This window comes from Hypanus sabinus, chromosome 9, assembly GCF_030144855.1.
Source record: "Hypanus sabinus isolate sHypSab1 chromosome 9, sHypSab1.hap1, whole genome shotgun sequence".
Lineage (NCBI taxonomy): Eukaryota > Metazoa > Chordata > Chondrichthyes > Myliobatiformes > Dasyatidae > Hypanus > Hypanus sabinus.
Genome location: NC_082714.1, coordinates 89,824,672 through 89,841,024, shown reverse-complemented (window position 1 = coordinate 89,841,024; position 16,353 = coordinate 89,824,672). Strand labels below are relative to the sequence as shown.

At 46.9% G+C, this 16,353-nt stretch overlaps 1 protein-coding gene across 1 annotated transcript in view; it reads right to left on the bottom strand.

Annotated features, from left to right (window-relative positions):
* The window catches only part of LOC132399602 (metaxin-1-like), a 32,476-nt gene extending 21,964 nt beyond the window's left edge, over positions 1 to 10,512 (bottom strand). The window contains exon 1 of the mRNA XM_059980132.1: positions 10,407 to 10,512. Within this exon, the coding sequence (XP_059836115.1) occupies positions 10,407 to 10,487 (81 nt within the window). The 5' untranslated portion in view covers positions 10,488 to 10,512. The remainder of the gene's footprint in view (positions 1 to 10,406) is intronic.
* Between the last annotated feature and the right edge of the window lie 5,841 nt (positions 10,513 to 16,353).

The window sequence follows — 16,353 nt, the reverse complement described above, 5'->3', positions numbered from 1 at the left end:
ATCCTCTGCATTCCTCATCCCTCAGCAAATCAGCACTGGAAACTCTCTATGTTCCTGTTCATCTCCCTCCAACCCGTCTTGAAATACACCCTCTTCTCCACCAACATCGCATCATCAGCCTTCATTTTCTCTGCCCCTCTCCCCCAAATCTACCTGTCTCCATCTAGCCATCACTGTTCAATTCCTTCGGTCTGCTGGCCCCTGCCTCACCACCCCCACCTTTCCTCTTCATAACGGCTACCACCCTCTCCCCTCTCAGGCCTGAAATATCGACAATTCCTTTGTCTTCAGAGGTGCAGCTCGAACCGCTGAGTTCTGCCAGCAGAACGCTTTCTGCTCACTTTCATTTATCTCCAGGACAACCATTTCACCACATTGTACCCCTAGTACGAGAAAATGGACCTCACAATCTAGATCGGTTCTAAGTAAATTTATTACCAAACTACATAGATGTCCCTACATACCACCCTGAGATTTATTTCCTTCTGGGCATTCACAGTAAATACAAAGAAACACAACAGAATCAATGAAAAACCACACTATGGAAAAACAACTAATGTGCAAAAGACAATAAATTCCAAATACAAAATGAAAAATAGAAAAAAAATAAATTAATAATAATGAATAAAAAGCAATAAGTATCGAGAACCTGAGATGAAGAATCCTTGAAGGCGAGTCCATAGGTTGTTGGAACAGTTCAGTGTTAGGGTGATTGATCCAAGGGCCTGGTGGCTGAGGGGTAATGACTGTTCCTGGACCTGCTGGTGTGGGTCCTGAGGCTCCTGTACCTCGATGGCAGCAGTGAGAAGAGAGTGTAGCCTCCTTTTGACTGCGGCCATGCACATTACTGTCTGCCTGCACTGCACTCTTGTTACACGTCAACAATTTTTCTTATTAATCGTAAGCGTCATTTAGGCGCGCAGATGATGTCATTATAACAAATGCGTGGTGATTCTTTCTATTTGATTTGAGAGGTTTCTGGAAAGATTCATCAGTTAAACAGATTCAACAGACGGTGAGCTACCAGCAAAGGGGTGAATTGAGTTGAGTGAGTTGAAGAGTTCACTACAGCAGTGGGTGGTCCCAATATCTCTCCGTGTCGGAAGATTGTGATAATTTGCAGCATACAGTATTGGATAATTGACTGTCACTTTGTAGGATCCATACTTGGATTCCTGGAGTATTCTGTGGCGACCACTCTTTGTTAACCTATACATGGATCCGGGTGTGTTATGTGGCCACCACTTATGTTAAGGAATATTCCATGACTGTCACATTGTTATCCCTGTGTAGACTCTAGTATTTAAGTGACGACCACTCAACTTCCGGAATCTTCTGTGATTGTCACCTTGTGTCATCATAACGTGGATTTTATGAACCCTTCTTCACAGACACCTGTACTTGTTCCCCTGGATCTCAGAACCTTCTGGATTGCCATCTAGGACTCTGTTTAAATTGTCTATATTTTGGGTTGAGTAAGACTTGGGAAGAACTGTTTCCAGACCTCCACAGTTTGTGAGCTAAGATGCACTGCACTGTTAATTTTGGTTAGGGAGTAATTGTTTTAATTGACTATTAAATTGAAAATACAGTTGTTTAACATTAAAAATCTGTGCCACGTAACACTTTCACCTATCACTGCCCAGCTTGTCCACCTTCCCCTCTCTCCAACACCTTATTCTGGTACCTTCACCCTTTCTTCCCAGTCCTGACGAAAGGTCCCGGCCTGAAACGTCGACGGTTTATTCACTTCCATAGATGCAGCCTGACCTGCTGAGATCCTCCAGTATATTGTGTCTGTTTCTAAATTAAGCACAGCCTTGCTGTGGAGCAGACCCGAAGGCACCCAGGTACCATCACAATGTCACTGAAGTGCTTATCACTTATCCATGCCTAACCCTCTCCCAGTACCCTCTCGTGCACAACAGCTCTGCTGTTCAATATGATGATGAATGATATCCATATAATACCATCTTCACCTTCCAATCTATTCAGAAAAACCTCTCGACACAGTTTAAAACTGTGAAGTACACACATTCAAATCTCACGTTATCAATCTCTTTCCCAATTTTGTAGTCTCCAGACACATCCCACACTGTCCACCCCTCCAGATATCAACATCCCCCATCTGCCTCTCCAGATGCATCCCACACAATCCATCCCTCCACACGCATCCCCACCATCCATCCCTCCAGACGCATCCCACACCATCCATCCCTCCAGACGCATCCCACACCATCCATCCCTCCAGACGCATCCCACACCATCCATTCCTCCAGACGCATCCCCACCATCCATCCCTCCAGACACATCCCACACCATCCATCCCTCCACACATCCCACACCATCCATCCCTCCAGACTCATCCCACACCATCCACCCCTCCAGATGCATCCCACACCATCCATCCCTCCAGACTCATCCCACACCATCCATCCCTCCAGATGCATCCCACACCATCCACCCCTCCAGATGCATCCCACAACATCCATCCCTCCAGACGCATCCCACACCATCCATCCCTCCAGATGCATCCCACACCATCCACCCCTCCAGATGCATCCCACAACATCCATCCCTCCAGACGCATCCCACACCATCCATCCCTCCAGATGCATCCCACACCATCCACCCCTCCAGATGCATCCCACAACATCCATCCCTCCAGACGCATCCCACACCATCCACCCCTCCAGATGCATCCCACAACATCCATCCCTCCAGATGCATCCCACACCATCCACCCCTCCAGATGCATCCCACAACATCCATCCCTCCAGACGCATCCCACACCATCCACCCCTCCAGATGCATCCCACAACATCCATCCCTCCAGACGCATCCCACACCATCCACCCCTCCAGATGCATCCCACAACATCCATCCCTCCAGACGCATCCCACACCATCCATCCCTCCAGGTGCATCCCACACCATCCATCCCTCCAGACGCATCCCACACCATCCATCCCTCCAGATGCATCCCACACCATCCATCCCTCCAGATGCATCCCACACCATCCATCCCTCCAGATGCATCCCACACCATCCATCCCTCCAGATGCATCCCACACCATCCATCCCTCCAGATGCATCCCACACCATCCATCCCTCCAGATGCATCCCACACCATCCATCCCTCCAGATGCATCCCACACCATCCATCCCTCCAGACTCATCCCACACCATCCATCCCTCCAGACACATCCCACACCATCCATCCCTCCAGATGCATCCCACACCATCCATCCCTCCAGATGCATCCCACACCATCCACCCCTCCAGACGCATCCCACACCATCCATCCCTCCAGACGCATCCCACAACATCCATCCCTCCAGACGCATCCCACAACATCCATCCCTCCAGACGCATCCCACACCATCCATCCCTCCAGATGCATCCCACACCATCCACCCCTCTAGATGCATCCCACACCATCCACCCCTCCAGATGCATCCCACACCATCCATCCCTCCAGACGCATCCCACAACATCCATCCCTCCAGACTCATCCCACACCATCCATCCCTCCAGACTCATCCCACACCATCCATCCATCCAGACTCATCCCACACCATCCATCCCTCCAGATGCATCCCACAACATCCATCCCTCCAGACTCATCCCACAACATCCATCCCTCCAGACTCATCCCACACCATCCATCCAGATGCATCCCACAACATCCATCCCTCCAGATGCATCCCACAACATCCATCCATCCAGATGCATCCCACAACATCCATCCCTCCAGACTCATCCCACAACATCCATCCCCCCAGACTCATCCCACACCATCCATCCAGACGCATCCCACACCATCCATCCCTCCAGATGCACCCCACACCATCCATCCCTCCAGATGCATCCCACAACATCCATCCCTCCAGACTCATCCCACAACATCCATCCCTCCAGACTCATCCCACACCATCCATCCAGACGCATCCCACACCATCCATCCCTCCAGATGCACCCCACAACATCCATCCCTCCAGACTCATCCCACACCATCCATCCCTCCAGACGCATCCCCACCATCCATCCCTCCAGTTGCACCCCACATCCATCCCTCCAGACTCATCCCACAACATCCACCCCTCCAGATATCAACACCCCCCCCCATCTGCCTCTCTAGACACACTCCACACTCTACTACCATATGAAAGGTCGTATTTACAGAAAAATAAATATATTAGTATCTACAAAAAAATAAACAACCAATGTGCAAAAGAAAACAAAATATTTTAATTAATTCTAAGAAGCCATTGTGAGTCATCATTTGTGCTTTGTGTAACTGCAACATAACATCCCAATTTCTACACCCAATGCCATGCTTTATGAAGGTCAGCATGCGAGAAGCCTGCTTCACCACTCCATCTATCAAGAACTCTGGGATTTAGTCAAAGTGTTTCCATGCCAGCAGTATCACAGTGGAAGGTTAAAGACCAAGAGGTTTCAAGGTCAGTTAATATTTATTTTGTTTGGAGCTACAGTGTGGAACAGGCCCTTCCGGCTCACCGAGCTGCTTGCCCAGAAACCTCCATTTCAGTTCAAAGTTCAATTCAATATCAGAGAATGTCTAAAATATACAAGCTGAAATACTTATTCTTTGAAACCCAACACCAGCATGATCTCAGGACAAGTTACAATGACCAGATAATCTACCAACCAGTGTGTCTTTGGTCTGTGGAAAGGAACTGGAGCACCCAGAGGAAGCACACGAGGTGACGGGAAGAACGTACAAACTCCTTACAGAGAGTCAGTACTGAACTCCAAACTCCTCACAGAGTGCCAGTATTAAACTCCAAACTCCTCACAGAGAGAGCCAGTATTGAACTCCAAACTCCTCACAGAGAGAGCCAGTATTGAACTCCAAACTCCTCACAGAGAGAGCCAGTATTCAACTCCAAACTCCTCACAGAGAGAGCCAGTATTCAACTCCAAACTCCTCACAGAGAGAGCCAGTATTCAACTCCAAACTCCTCACAGAGAGAGCCAGTATTAAACTCCAAACTCCTCACAGAGTGCCAGTATTGAACTCCAAACTCCTCACAGAGAGTGCCAGTATTGAACTCCAAACTCCTCACAGAGAGTGCCAGTATTGAACTCCAAACTCCTCACAGAGAGAGCCAGTATTGAACTCCAAACTCCTCACAGAGAGTGCCAGTATTGAACTCCAAACTCCTCACAGAGAGTGCCAGTATTAAACTCCAAACTCCTCACAGAGAGTGCCAGTATTAAACTCCAAACTCCTCACAGAGAGTGCAAGTATTAAACTCCAAACTCCTCACAGTGCCAGTATTAAACTCCAAACTCCTCACAGAGTGCCAGTATTGAACTCCAAACTCCTCCCAGAGAGTGCCAGTATTAAACTCCAAACTCCTCCCAGAGAGTGCCAGTATTAAACTCCAAACTCCTCACAGAGAGTGCCAGTATTGAACTCCAAACTCCTCACAGAGTGCCAGTATTCAACTCCAAACTCCTCCCAGAGAGAGCCAGTATTGAACTCCAAACTCCTCCCAGAGTGCCAGTATTAAACTCCAAACTCCTCCCAGAGAGTGCCAGTATTAAACTCCAAACTCCTCCCAGAGAGTGCCAGTATTAAACTCCAAACTCCTCCCAGAGAGTGCCAGTATTAAACTCCAAACTCCTCCCAGAGAGTGCCAGTATTAAACTCCAAACTCCTCACAGAGAGTGCCAGTATTAAACTCCAAACTCCTCACAGAGAGTGCCAGTATTAAACTCCAAACTCCTCACAAAGTGCCAGTATTGAACTCCAAACTGCTACACTACTGCGGCACCCTGCCCTCTAAGTGGGAAAGTATCCATAATAGCAAATTGTGAAACTCGGTAAAAAAACAGGCAAAGTACTCGACAAGCTTCAGGCAAGTCGGCATGGCGGGAGTTAAACAAGTGATAGGTAGAAGAAAAAGATCCCAGATGATTGCTTGAGCACATTAATGACATGAACCCTAATGGCCCAAAACATTCCTTTAGCCAGTCTCCCCTTGGGGTTTGTTTTCACTGGAGCATTGGATGCCGAGGGAAGACCTGCCACAAAGAGAGGTGTTGATTGACAAGGTAAATAGAGTCTCCTTGCCAAGGTAGAATATCATTACTCGAGCCTATGCATTCAAGGTGAGAGGAGGAAAGTTTAAAGGTGTTATTGTCCCTTTTAAACATTTTCTTCATGATCACAGGACCCTGCTCAACATTAACAACTTAAAGTACTGCAGCTCTACCTCATCAGCAACATGCTTGTTGGCGGAGAAACTGAGGGAGCTGGACGGTGCAGACCATGATGCTACCTGCAAGAGAAGCACCGGTGCACGAAGAAGGTGTGCAGACTAACGCCAAGCTACGTCTCAGTCGCTTTTCTTGTGATCACAAGGCCCTGTTGGGCATTGGTGGTGCGGAACGCTGCAAGTCTGATTCATCCATTTGAAAGCGAATGGTGGGGGAGTTGCGTGGCCTTGGTCGTAACGAGGACTAGGCACAAGCCGCAGAATCACCTGTTTGCAGCCGCCAAGGGAGAGGTGTTGGAGGCGGGCACTCTGCAAGAGGCCGTGTGGCGTGGCATGGCATCCATGCTGGAGTCGGTGCTGCCCCCCAGTGTTCGCTCAGCAGAAGACAAGCTGTATTGTGTTCGACTGCAGACTACTGCAACGTTCATGGACTTGGGGACTTGGACTACATTTTTTTGTGTGACTGTATTTTACCGATATCTTATATGTGCTTTGTGCTGTGTATAATTGTTCTGCACCTTGGCCCCAGAGTAACGCTGTCTCTCTTCCTACCATCACAGAAATTTACTCTACACGCTGCATCCGCAAAGCAAACAGCATTATGAAGGACCCCATGCACCTCTCATACAATCTCTTCTCCCTCCTGCCGTCTGGGAAAAAGCTCTGAAGCATTCAGGCTCTCACGGTCAGACTATGTAAGTTTCTTCCCCCAAGCTATCAGACTCCTCAATACCCGAAGCCTGGACTGACACTTTGCCCTATTGTCCTGTTTATTATTTATCGTAATGCCTGCACTTTTTTTGTGCACTTTATGCAGCCCAGTGTAGGTCTGTAGTCTCGTGTAGCCTTCTGTGTTGTTTTTTTATTACGTAGTTCAGTCTAGTTTTTGTACTGTGTCATGTAACACCATGGTCCTGAAAAACGTTGTCTCATTTTTACTATGTACTGTACCAGCAGTTATGGTCGAAATGACAATAAAAGTGACTTGACTTGGCTTGAATAACAATTGAACTTGAACTCGATAGGATGGGTTAGATGCAGAGCACTCCTTCACTGTCCTGGGGTAGATACCCAGCGCAGGGGCAGCACTGGTTAAATACTGCGTAAATAACCCTCTACGTTGTCCTTTCACACACACTCCTGAGGCAAAGACAGCAGGCTTTCCATACTGAGTAAATATCACTCTATACTGTTATATCACACACACTTCTAAGGCAAGGACAGCTCAGTTTGGAAGCTGAGGAAATATCCCTCAGTACTTCTCAGGGCAGGGGGAGCATGGATACAGAGTAAAGTTCCCTTTACATTGTCCACACACACACACAGAGCTGGGACAGCATGGATTAGAGAAGTTCCCCTTCCACTGTCCAATCAAATGGCTTCATTACCCTACAAATGCCCTGTGCTGTATTCATGTATGGTTGAATGACAATGGCATTTAAGAGGCTGTTAGTCAGACATATGAATATGCAGGATGGAGGAATATTAATCACGTACAGGCAGAAGAGAATTGGGCACTGTGTCCGGCAAAGACGTTATGGTGCACAATTCCTTCTTACGAAATACGATACCCTCTCTTCTCTAAATCTTTTCATCTTATTTGATGAGGTTAAGTTGATGGTGAGGAAGGCAAAGGCAATGTTAGCATTAATTTCAAAAGGAGTAGAATATAAAAGTGAGGATGTATTGTTGAGGCTTTATAAAGCATTGGTGAGGCCTCACTTGGAGTATTGAGAGCAGTTTTGGGCCCCCTAACTAAGAAAGGATATGCTGACATTGGAGATGGTTCAAAGGGGGTTCACAAAAATAATTCAAGTTTTGAAAGGTTTGTCACATGAAGAGCATTTGACCGCTCTGGGCCTGTATTCACTGGAATTCAGAAGAATGAGGGGAGATCTCATTGAAACCTGTCGAATGGTGAAAGGCCTTGACAGAGTGGAAGTGGAGAGGATGTTTCCTATGGTGGGAGAGTCTAAGACCAGAGGACACAACCCCATAATAGAAGCACATCCTTTTAGAACAGAGATGAGGAGGAATTTCTTTAGCCAAAGTGTGTGAATGTGTGGAATTCATTGCCACAGGCAGCTAAAGAGGCCAAGTCGTCGGGTATGGTTAAGGCAGAGGTGTGGTTCTGATCAATTCACAAAGGGATCAGGAGAAACTGGCCTGGACTATTTTCCCTGAAGTAAAAAAAGCTGAGGGGTGACCTGACAGAGGTCTATAAGGCAGGGAAAAGGGAATCAGGAGTGCTGAACTTGGGGTTGGGGGCATTACTGGAAGTTTGAGAAATCGATATTCATACCATTAGATGAGAGCAGTGGTCTCCAACCACTGGGCCATGAAACCGCAAAGCATGTGCTACCAGGCTACGAGGAAACTATATGATTTGTCAATATGAAACGATATGAGTCAGCTGCACCTTTCCTCATTCCCTGTCATGCCCACTGTTGAACTTGAACACATGCGAGGTCATCAGTCGCCTAAACACAGTGATACCCTCGCACCAGGGATCACTGGTTGGCCTCGGGTAACTGGCGAGAAGAGCCAGTACTACTGGCCTGGAGCGCGCATGGATGGGCGCCGCCTCTAAACCTGTTTAGCACACGGAATGTTTGTAGGGAACCCGGTGCTAAAATATTCACAGACGACCTAATTCAGGCTCAGGTTTCGTAAGTAGTAGAGCAGCTACCTCTCTGTAGTCTACTGAAAGTCATCCCTCAAGCCAAACCTTTGTCGGCCAATAGATCCTACGGGGGGGGGGGGTACACGCCCAGTCGCACTCCTCGCTCAGTCGGTCTCTCTCCAGACTGCGACTGCCGCAGCCCCAGTACAGGGACCTCCAGCCCTTACCTTGTCCGGAGGTCAAGGTGTGTTGCAATGATTTTATACGTTCATACGAGGAAAATATGCACTGTGTGTTTAATATCCAAATGTAACTTAAAATGTTATGATGCTATTGACTAATAAGTGAGTTATAATTGACTTATCACTATATTCATGCGAGGAAAATATGCGCTGTGTGTTTAATAATAAATTCTTTAGATAAACCCTTTTAGAAATGAAACTGAGTGTATTAGCCACTTATAAGTGACTTATAGTTAACTTATATCCCTGTCATGATTAACAACCCCCACCCCCAACCCCCCCTCCACCCGTCGGCCGGTTCGCAAGAATATTGTCAATATTAAACTGGTCCGCGGTGCAAAAAAGGTTGGTGACCCCTGGATTAGAGGCTACCTGGACGGATTTCTCACTGCTGGGAAATCCCACCCAACCACTCTCTCAGCATTCCCCGTTCCCTCTCTCACCATATCTCCTTACCTGCCCATCACCTCCCTCTGGTGGTCCTCCCATGGCTTTCTGTCCTCTCCTAACAGACTCCCCCTTCTCCAGCCCTGTATCTTGTCCACCAACCAACTTCCCAGCTCTTTACTTCACTCCTCCCAGTTTTACCTGTCACCCTGTGTTTCTTCCTCCCCTCCTCCCACCTTCTAACTCTGACTTCTCATCTTTTTTTTTCTCCAGTCCTGATGAAGGGTATCAGCCTGAAATGTGAACTGTTTACTCTTTTCCATAGATGCTGCCTGGCTGGCTGAGTTCCTCCAGCATTTTGTGTGTGTTGCTTGGACTTTCAGCATTGGCAGATTTTCTCTTGTTTGTGATTTTACAGGCATATAAATAGGGATGGGGGCTAAATGCAGGTAAATGGGACTAGCTCAGCTAGACATGGTCAACATGGCCGACTTAAACTGAAAGGCCAGCTTCCGTGTTATATAACTCTTTATTACGTTGGACTATATTTCTTTTTCTTTAACAGTTTGTACTAAAGTCGTTATATTTATTTTTTTATCCTGTAGGTTATACATAATTTAATTAATTTCGCCATACTAACTTTCACTTCCAATGCAACAAGCTGCTGCTGCAAAAAGAAACTTGGTATTCAAACCGTGGACATATAATACGTATGATAATAAACTTAAACAACTGAAAACTTGGCTGCAAAACCCCGTTGCCATGACGACCGTGTGATCTCCGGGCTCGACCTTGCTCCCAAGCGGATTGATTAAACATTAATTGCGTGGCTCCTCATTATTCCCCGAGGCCCCGGACGTCCCGTTAGGGTGTCCCCCGCTCTCCTCTCTTTCCTCCACCTTACCAGCACCGTCAAGCTCTCGATGTCGACCGACGGCAGCCCCCAGTCTCCCTTCCAGCAGAACAGCTCCAGGGGCACCGCCATGCCCGACCCTCCACCCGGATGTGATCGCCCGTGACCCGGAAGCCGAGAGGTGGAGGCAGTTGCCTCGGCAACCGGAGGGAGTATCTTCGGACAAGCGGGATAAGCTACGGAAAATGAAGGACTTGGTCTCGGGATTTTACGTGGAAATTTTATGTAAGAGGCAGTGTATAGACATTGTAAACTCATTGGTGAGAAAAAGGGCGGAAATTTGATCGGTTTAGATAGATCTGGGTTTGGGTTTTGATCCCAAAGGAAATGACAGTGTCACTGTAGCATTACAAGTGAAGTAGAAAGAATTAAAAAAAGTAACTACAAACAGTCCAATCGGAGGGCGGGGGGAAATCACTTCCCCAGCTATAGGTTGACTCATTATAGAGCCTAGTGGCCGAGGGTAAGAATAAGCAGTTGTCTGACCTATTACTGAAACTGCTCCTCTGTTCAGCCAAGGTGGCATGCAGAGGGTGAGAAACATTATCCAGAATTGCCAGGAAACTCAGCCAGACTACCACTACGGCTGCTAAGGTTCCTTGTCATAGCCAGGGCATGCTCCCACTACCTACTAAATGCTTCTAATGACGCGGGTCTCAAATATCCTTTGGCAACCAAGTCCAGTTCCTGGCCTTCACATGTGGCTTAGCTACTAAGCCTGGCAGAACCATTTCTACTGAGAGAAGGGGCAAAAGCAGCCTTAAAAACAGTCACTCAGGGTCGATGGGGCTTGCCATCTTGGAGAGGACAAACACTCATCTCAAACCTCTGCTGCCTTGCAACATGTATGCACTGACGAGGAAGGCTTTGGTTGTAACTTACTGCCTGATAGGGCAGTGCTGAAGGCCCTCTACTTCTGTCTGTCGTTAGATATCTTCTCTATTGTGCCCCAGGTGTGGTTCAGGGTCCTCAGTCGCACACATATAGAAGGATTTTGCATTGTTGTTTCAGTAACAATTTTTTGACCAGCCAGGATTGTTAGCACTGAGCTAAACCACCCCTCCCCCACCAATCCTGGAGGACCAGTGGACCTCCCTTAGTCTGGCCTCTACCTTTGACCTGTTTGACATTGGTGACCCTACCAAGAGCCAAAGCACAAGACCCTGATTCCAGCCAATACAGCTCTCTGGGTTAGTGAGGTGCCCAAGTCTCCAAACCACAGCAAGGTGTGGTCCTCTTGGAGGGCTTCAGGAGTAAACCCCGAGGAAAAATCTGAAGCTGGACTCCCTACATTGAGTTCAATGCTGACTGACTACTCCTGAGATGCAGCTGGTACCAAACTGTTTTGGTCTCTGCCGTTCCTTTGGATTTATCTGCTGCGTGGAGATGGGGAGTCAGCTACGTAGACAACAGCTTGCTCTCCATATCGTAGTGCCCTGGTTTCTGTATCAATTAGACAGCTGGGATGCAGCTTCCGTGGTCAATTCCAACCAACACAGGGCCTTATGGCTGCGAGAGCAGGCCTTCAAGCCTCACTGCCTCAACAATCCCACAACCCCGATCAGCCCCAACCTAAACATGGGACAATTTACATTGACCAATTGGTCTTGTTTGGACTGTGGGAGGGAACTGGAGGACTCAGGGAAAACCTAGGCATTCCACGGGGAGGGCGTACAAAAACTCCGTGTGGAACGGCACTGACATTGAACTCTGCGCTCCAGAAGGCCCTGAGTGTAATAGCATCATACTAACCGCTAGAAAGACAGTCGCTCAGGATCAGTGCCCTGACACAGAGGCTTTACCTGAAGGTGTAGCTGGCAGCCTTTACCTCTGCAGATTCTGCTCAATCCACTGAATAATTCCACTAACACACACAAAATGCTGGCCAGGCCAGGCAGCATCTGTAGGGAGAAGCACTGTCGATGTTTCGGGCCAAGACCCTTCGTCAGGACTAACTGAAAGAAGAGATAGTAAGAGATTTGAAAGTGGAGGGGAGATCCAAAATGATAGGAGAAGACAAGAGGGGGAGGGATGAAGCTAAGAGCTGGAAAGATGATTGGCAAAAGGGATACAGAGCTGGAGAAGGGAAAGGATCGTGGGACAGGAGGCCCAGGGAGAAAGAAAGGGGGAGGGGAGCACCAGAGGGAGATTAAGAGCAGGCAAAGAGTGATTGTGAGAGGGACAGAGAGAGAAAAAAGGGAAAAATAATGGATAGATAGATAAATAAATAAATAAATAGATAAATAAGGGATGGGGTAAGAAGGGGAGGAGGGGCATTAACAGAAGTGTGAGAGAAATCAATGTTCATGCCATCAGGTTGGAGGCTACCCAGACAGAATATAAGGTGTTGTTCCTCCAACCTGAGTGTGGCTTCATCTCAACAGTAGAGGAGGCTATGGATAGACATATCAGAATGGGAATGGGACGTGGAATTAAAATGTGTGGCCACTGGGAGATCCTGCAAGCAGGGTCTCAGCCCGAAACATCGACTGTTCTTCTTCCTATAGATGCTGCCTGGTCTGCTGTGTTCCTCCAGCATTTTGTCTGTGTTGCTTGAATTTCCAGCATCTGAAGATTTTCTCAGGTGTGAGTCATTCCTGTGTTCTGCCTTGCATTAGAAATTCCAACATCCGCTAAGGAGTGAGCAATAGATGTTAGCCTTGCCAGGAATGCCCTCATTTCACAAAATATTTAGAAAATGTCACGACTCTTGTGCAGTAATTGAGATCTCTCCTAGAAGATTTATATGTATACCTCCACATGTAAGGGAATTATACACTCAGTGGCCATTTTATTAGGTATACCTGTACACCTTGTTAATGCAAATATCTAATCAGCCAATCGTGTGGCAGCAACTCAATGCATAAAAGTATACAGACATGGTCAGCTGTTGTTCAGGCAAACATCAGAATGCGGAAGAAGTGACTGGCTGTGGAATGATTGGTGGTGCTAGAGAGGGTGGTTTGCGTATCTCAGGAATTGCTTTCATGCACAACAGTCTCTAGAGTTTACAGCGAATGGTCTGAAAAATTTTAGAAAAGCATCTAGTGAGTGGCAGTTCTATGGGCAAAAGTGCCTTGTTATTGAGGGAGGGCAGAGGAGAATGGCCAGTTGTCCAAGCTGACAAGGAGTAATTCAAAGCACTGCGCGTTACGGAAGAGCATCTGAGAACGCACCACATAGCGAGCCGTGAAGTGGATGAGTTACAGCAGCAGAAGCCACAAACATACAGAAGTACAGTCCATGGCCTCTTCATTAAGTACAGGAGATGCCTAATAAAGTGGGCACTGGGTGTACTGGGCTTCTCTCAACTGAAAAGCAGCCTGCAGCTTTCTCAGATTTCTACAATTCTATTGGAATGGTTTTACTGCCATTTATCATGGGGATTATGCATCAGCTTCAAAAGGCGATGCCTCAGAAAGATGTATCCATCATTAAGGGCCCCCATAACCAAGTCATGTCCTCTTCTCATTGCTGCCATCAGTGGGGAGATACAGGAGCCTGAAGGCACACACTCAATGTTTCAGGAATAGCTTCTCCCCCTCTGCTGTCATATTTCTGAATGGACAATGAACTCAGGAACACTCCTCCAGTATTTTCCCCCACTTTTTTTGTACTACTTATTGAATTTAATTTTATTATCTATACTTTTATTGTAATTTATAGTATTTATTGTTATGTATTGCAATGTACTGCTGCTGCAAATCTACAAATTTCACGACAAATGCCCAGATACAGAAAATAATACACTTCCTCAGTTGGCCAATGATCCACATATCTCGGCTCACTCTGTACAGGAGCTACTTGCGTGACAGGAATCCCCAGTGCTGTGAGCCAGGTGTTGGAATCATCAGTATTATTCCTGCTGTGGAGAGAGCAAGATGCTGGAAGTAACTGTGTCCAGGCAACATTCTTAATTCATTAGTATACTCACAGAGCCATAGAACACTACAGCACAAAAACATGACCTTCGGCCCTTCTAGTCTATGCTGATCTATTTTTCTGCCTAGTCCCATCAGCCTACAGCAGGATCATACCCCTCCCATCCATGTACCTGTCCAAATTTCTCTTATATGTTGAAATTGAACCCACGTCACCACTCTCTCTCACACACACACTCTCTCTCTCTCTCCCTTCCCCTCTCCCTCTCCCTCTCCTTCCTTCCCCTGTCACCTCCCCCATCTCGTTCCCTAATAGGAGAACCAGGATTGCATTCTTTTTCTAGTTAGGACCTCCATATATTGATTAAGGAAACTTTCCTGAACACATTTGACAAGCTGTATCCGATCCAAATTCAAAAAAAAATTCAGCTGAATAAACTTAGAACACAGTGCCAGCTTGTAGGTCAATGAGAGGCTAGGTGATTTTATTTTTACATATACTAAAGAATAAGTAGAAGTCATCTGTTACATGCTGCCTGAAAGGGAATGGATCTGTCTGGAACGTGGGGTAGTGACATCAGCACAGGACTTTGAGGCAAATGGTGGAGTTCAGATCTGAGCAGCTCCTTGTACGCTTTCCATCCGTGCTGGGTTGAGTGTCGAGCTAGTAACTCAGCCTCATAAAAACCAGTCAAATGCTACAGAAATAGAAACATAGAAAAACCTACAGCACAATACAGTCCCTTCAACCCACAAAGCTGTGCGGAACATGTCCTTACCTGAGAAATTACCTAGGGTTACCCATAGCCCTCTATTTTTCTGAGCTCCGTGTACGAGTCCAGGAATCTCTTGAAAGGCCCTATCGTATATGCCTCCACCACCATTGCTGGCAGGCTATTCCACACACTCACCACTCTCTACCTAAAAAACTTACCCCTGACATCCCCTCTATACCTATTTCCAAGCACTTTATAATTATGCCCTCTTGTGCTAGCCATTTCAGCCCTGGGAAAAAGCCTCTGACTATCCACACAATCAATGCTTCTCAGCATCTTATACACCTACAAATGGTAAAAATGTCACCCAATGAGCCACAAGGCACATAGAAAAGGGGCAACTGGAACTTTCAGGGGAATTGGACAGACTTTTGGAGGGGAAATATTTGCAAGGATCTGGAGAGAGCAGGAGGAATTTGAGACACGAGACTGCAGAAGTTGGAATATGGAGCCTCGAACAATCCATTGGATGGTCTTACTGGGTCAAGCATCTGGAGCAGAAAGAAACTGTCCATTTTGGGTTGAAACCCTGCATCAGAACACAATTATCTACTGGGGTATTATGGCTGTCTGTGCGGAGTTTGCACACTCTCCCTGGGTTTCCTCTGGCTGTTCCAGTTTCCCTTCCCACCCTGAACAGGTCAATAGATTAATTGGCTGCATGAGCCATTGAGTATAGGAGTTGCACTTGTACAAGACATTGGTTCAAAGTCCCAAGTAAAATTTATTGTTGAGGCCTCATCTGTAGTCCTGTGTCAGTTTTGGTCACAAAGATGTCAACAAGCTAAGAATGCAGAGATTTATGGGGATGTTGCCATGACTCAACAGGATGAATTAAGGACAGAGCTTGAGTAGGCTGGGACTTTTTTACACCCAGGTCATGCTCTCTTCTCACTGCTGCCACCAGCAAGATGACACAGGAGCCTGATGATCACACCACCAGGTTCTGGAACTGTTATTACTGCTTAACTATCAGCTCTTGAACCAAGCCTTCACTTGCCCCATCACTAATCTGTTCCCACAACCTATGGACTTAGTTTCAAGGACTCTTCACCTCATGTTTTCAACATTTATTGATTATTTATTTAGTATTATTGTTTTTTCCTCTTTTGTGTTTGCACAGCCTGTTATCTTTTGCGCATCAGTTGTTTGTCCGTCCTGCTGAGCGTGGTCTTTCATTGGTTCAATCGTGTTTCTTGGATTTACTGAGTATGCCCGCAAGAAAACAAACCTCAGGTTGTATATGGTGGCATATATGCACTTTGATAATAAGTTTACTTT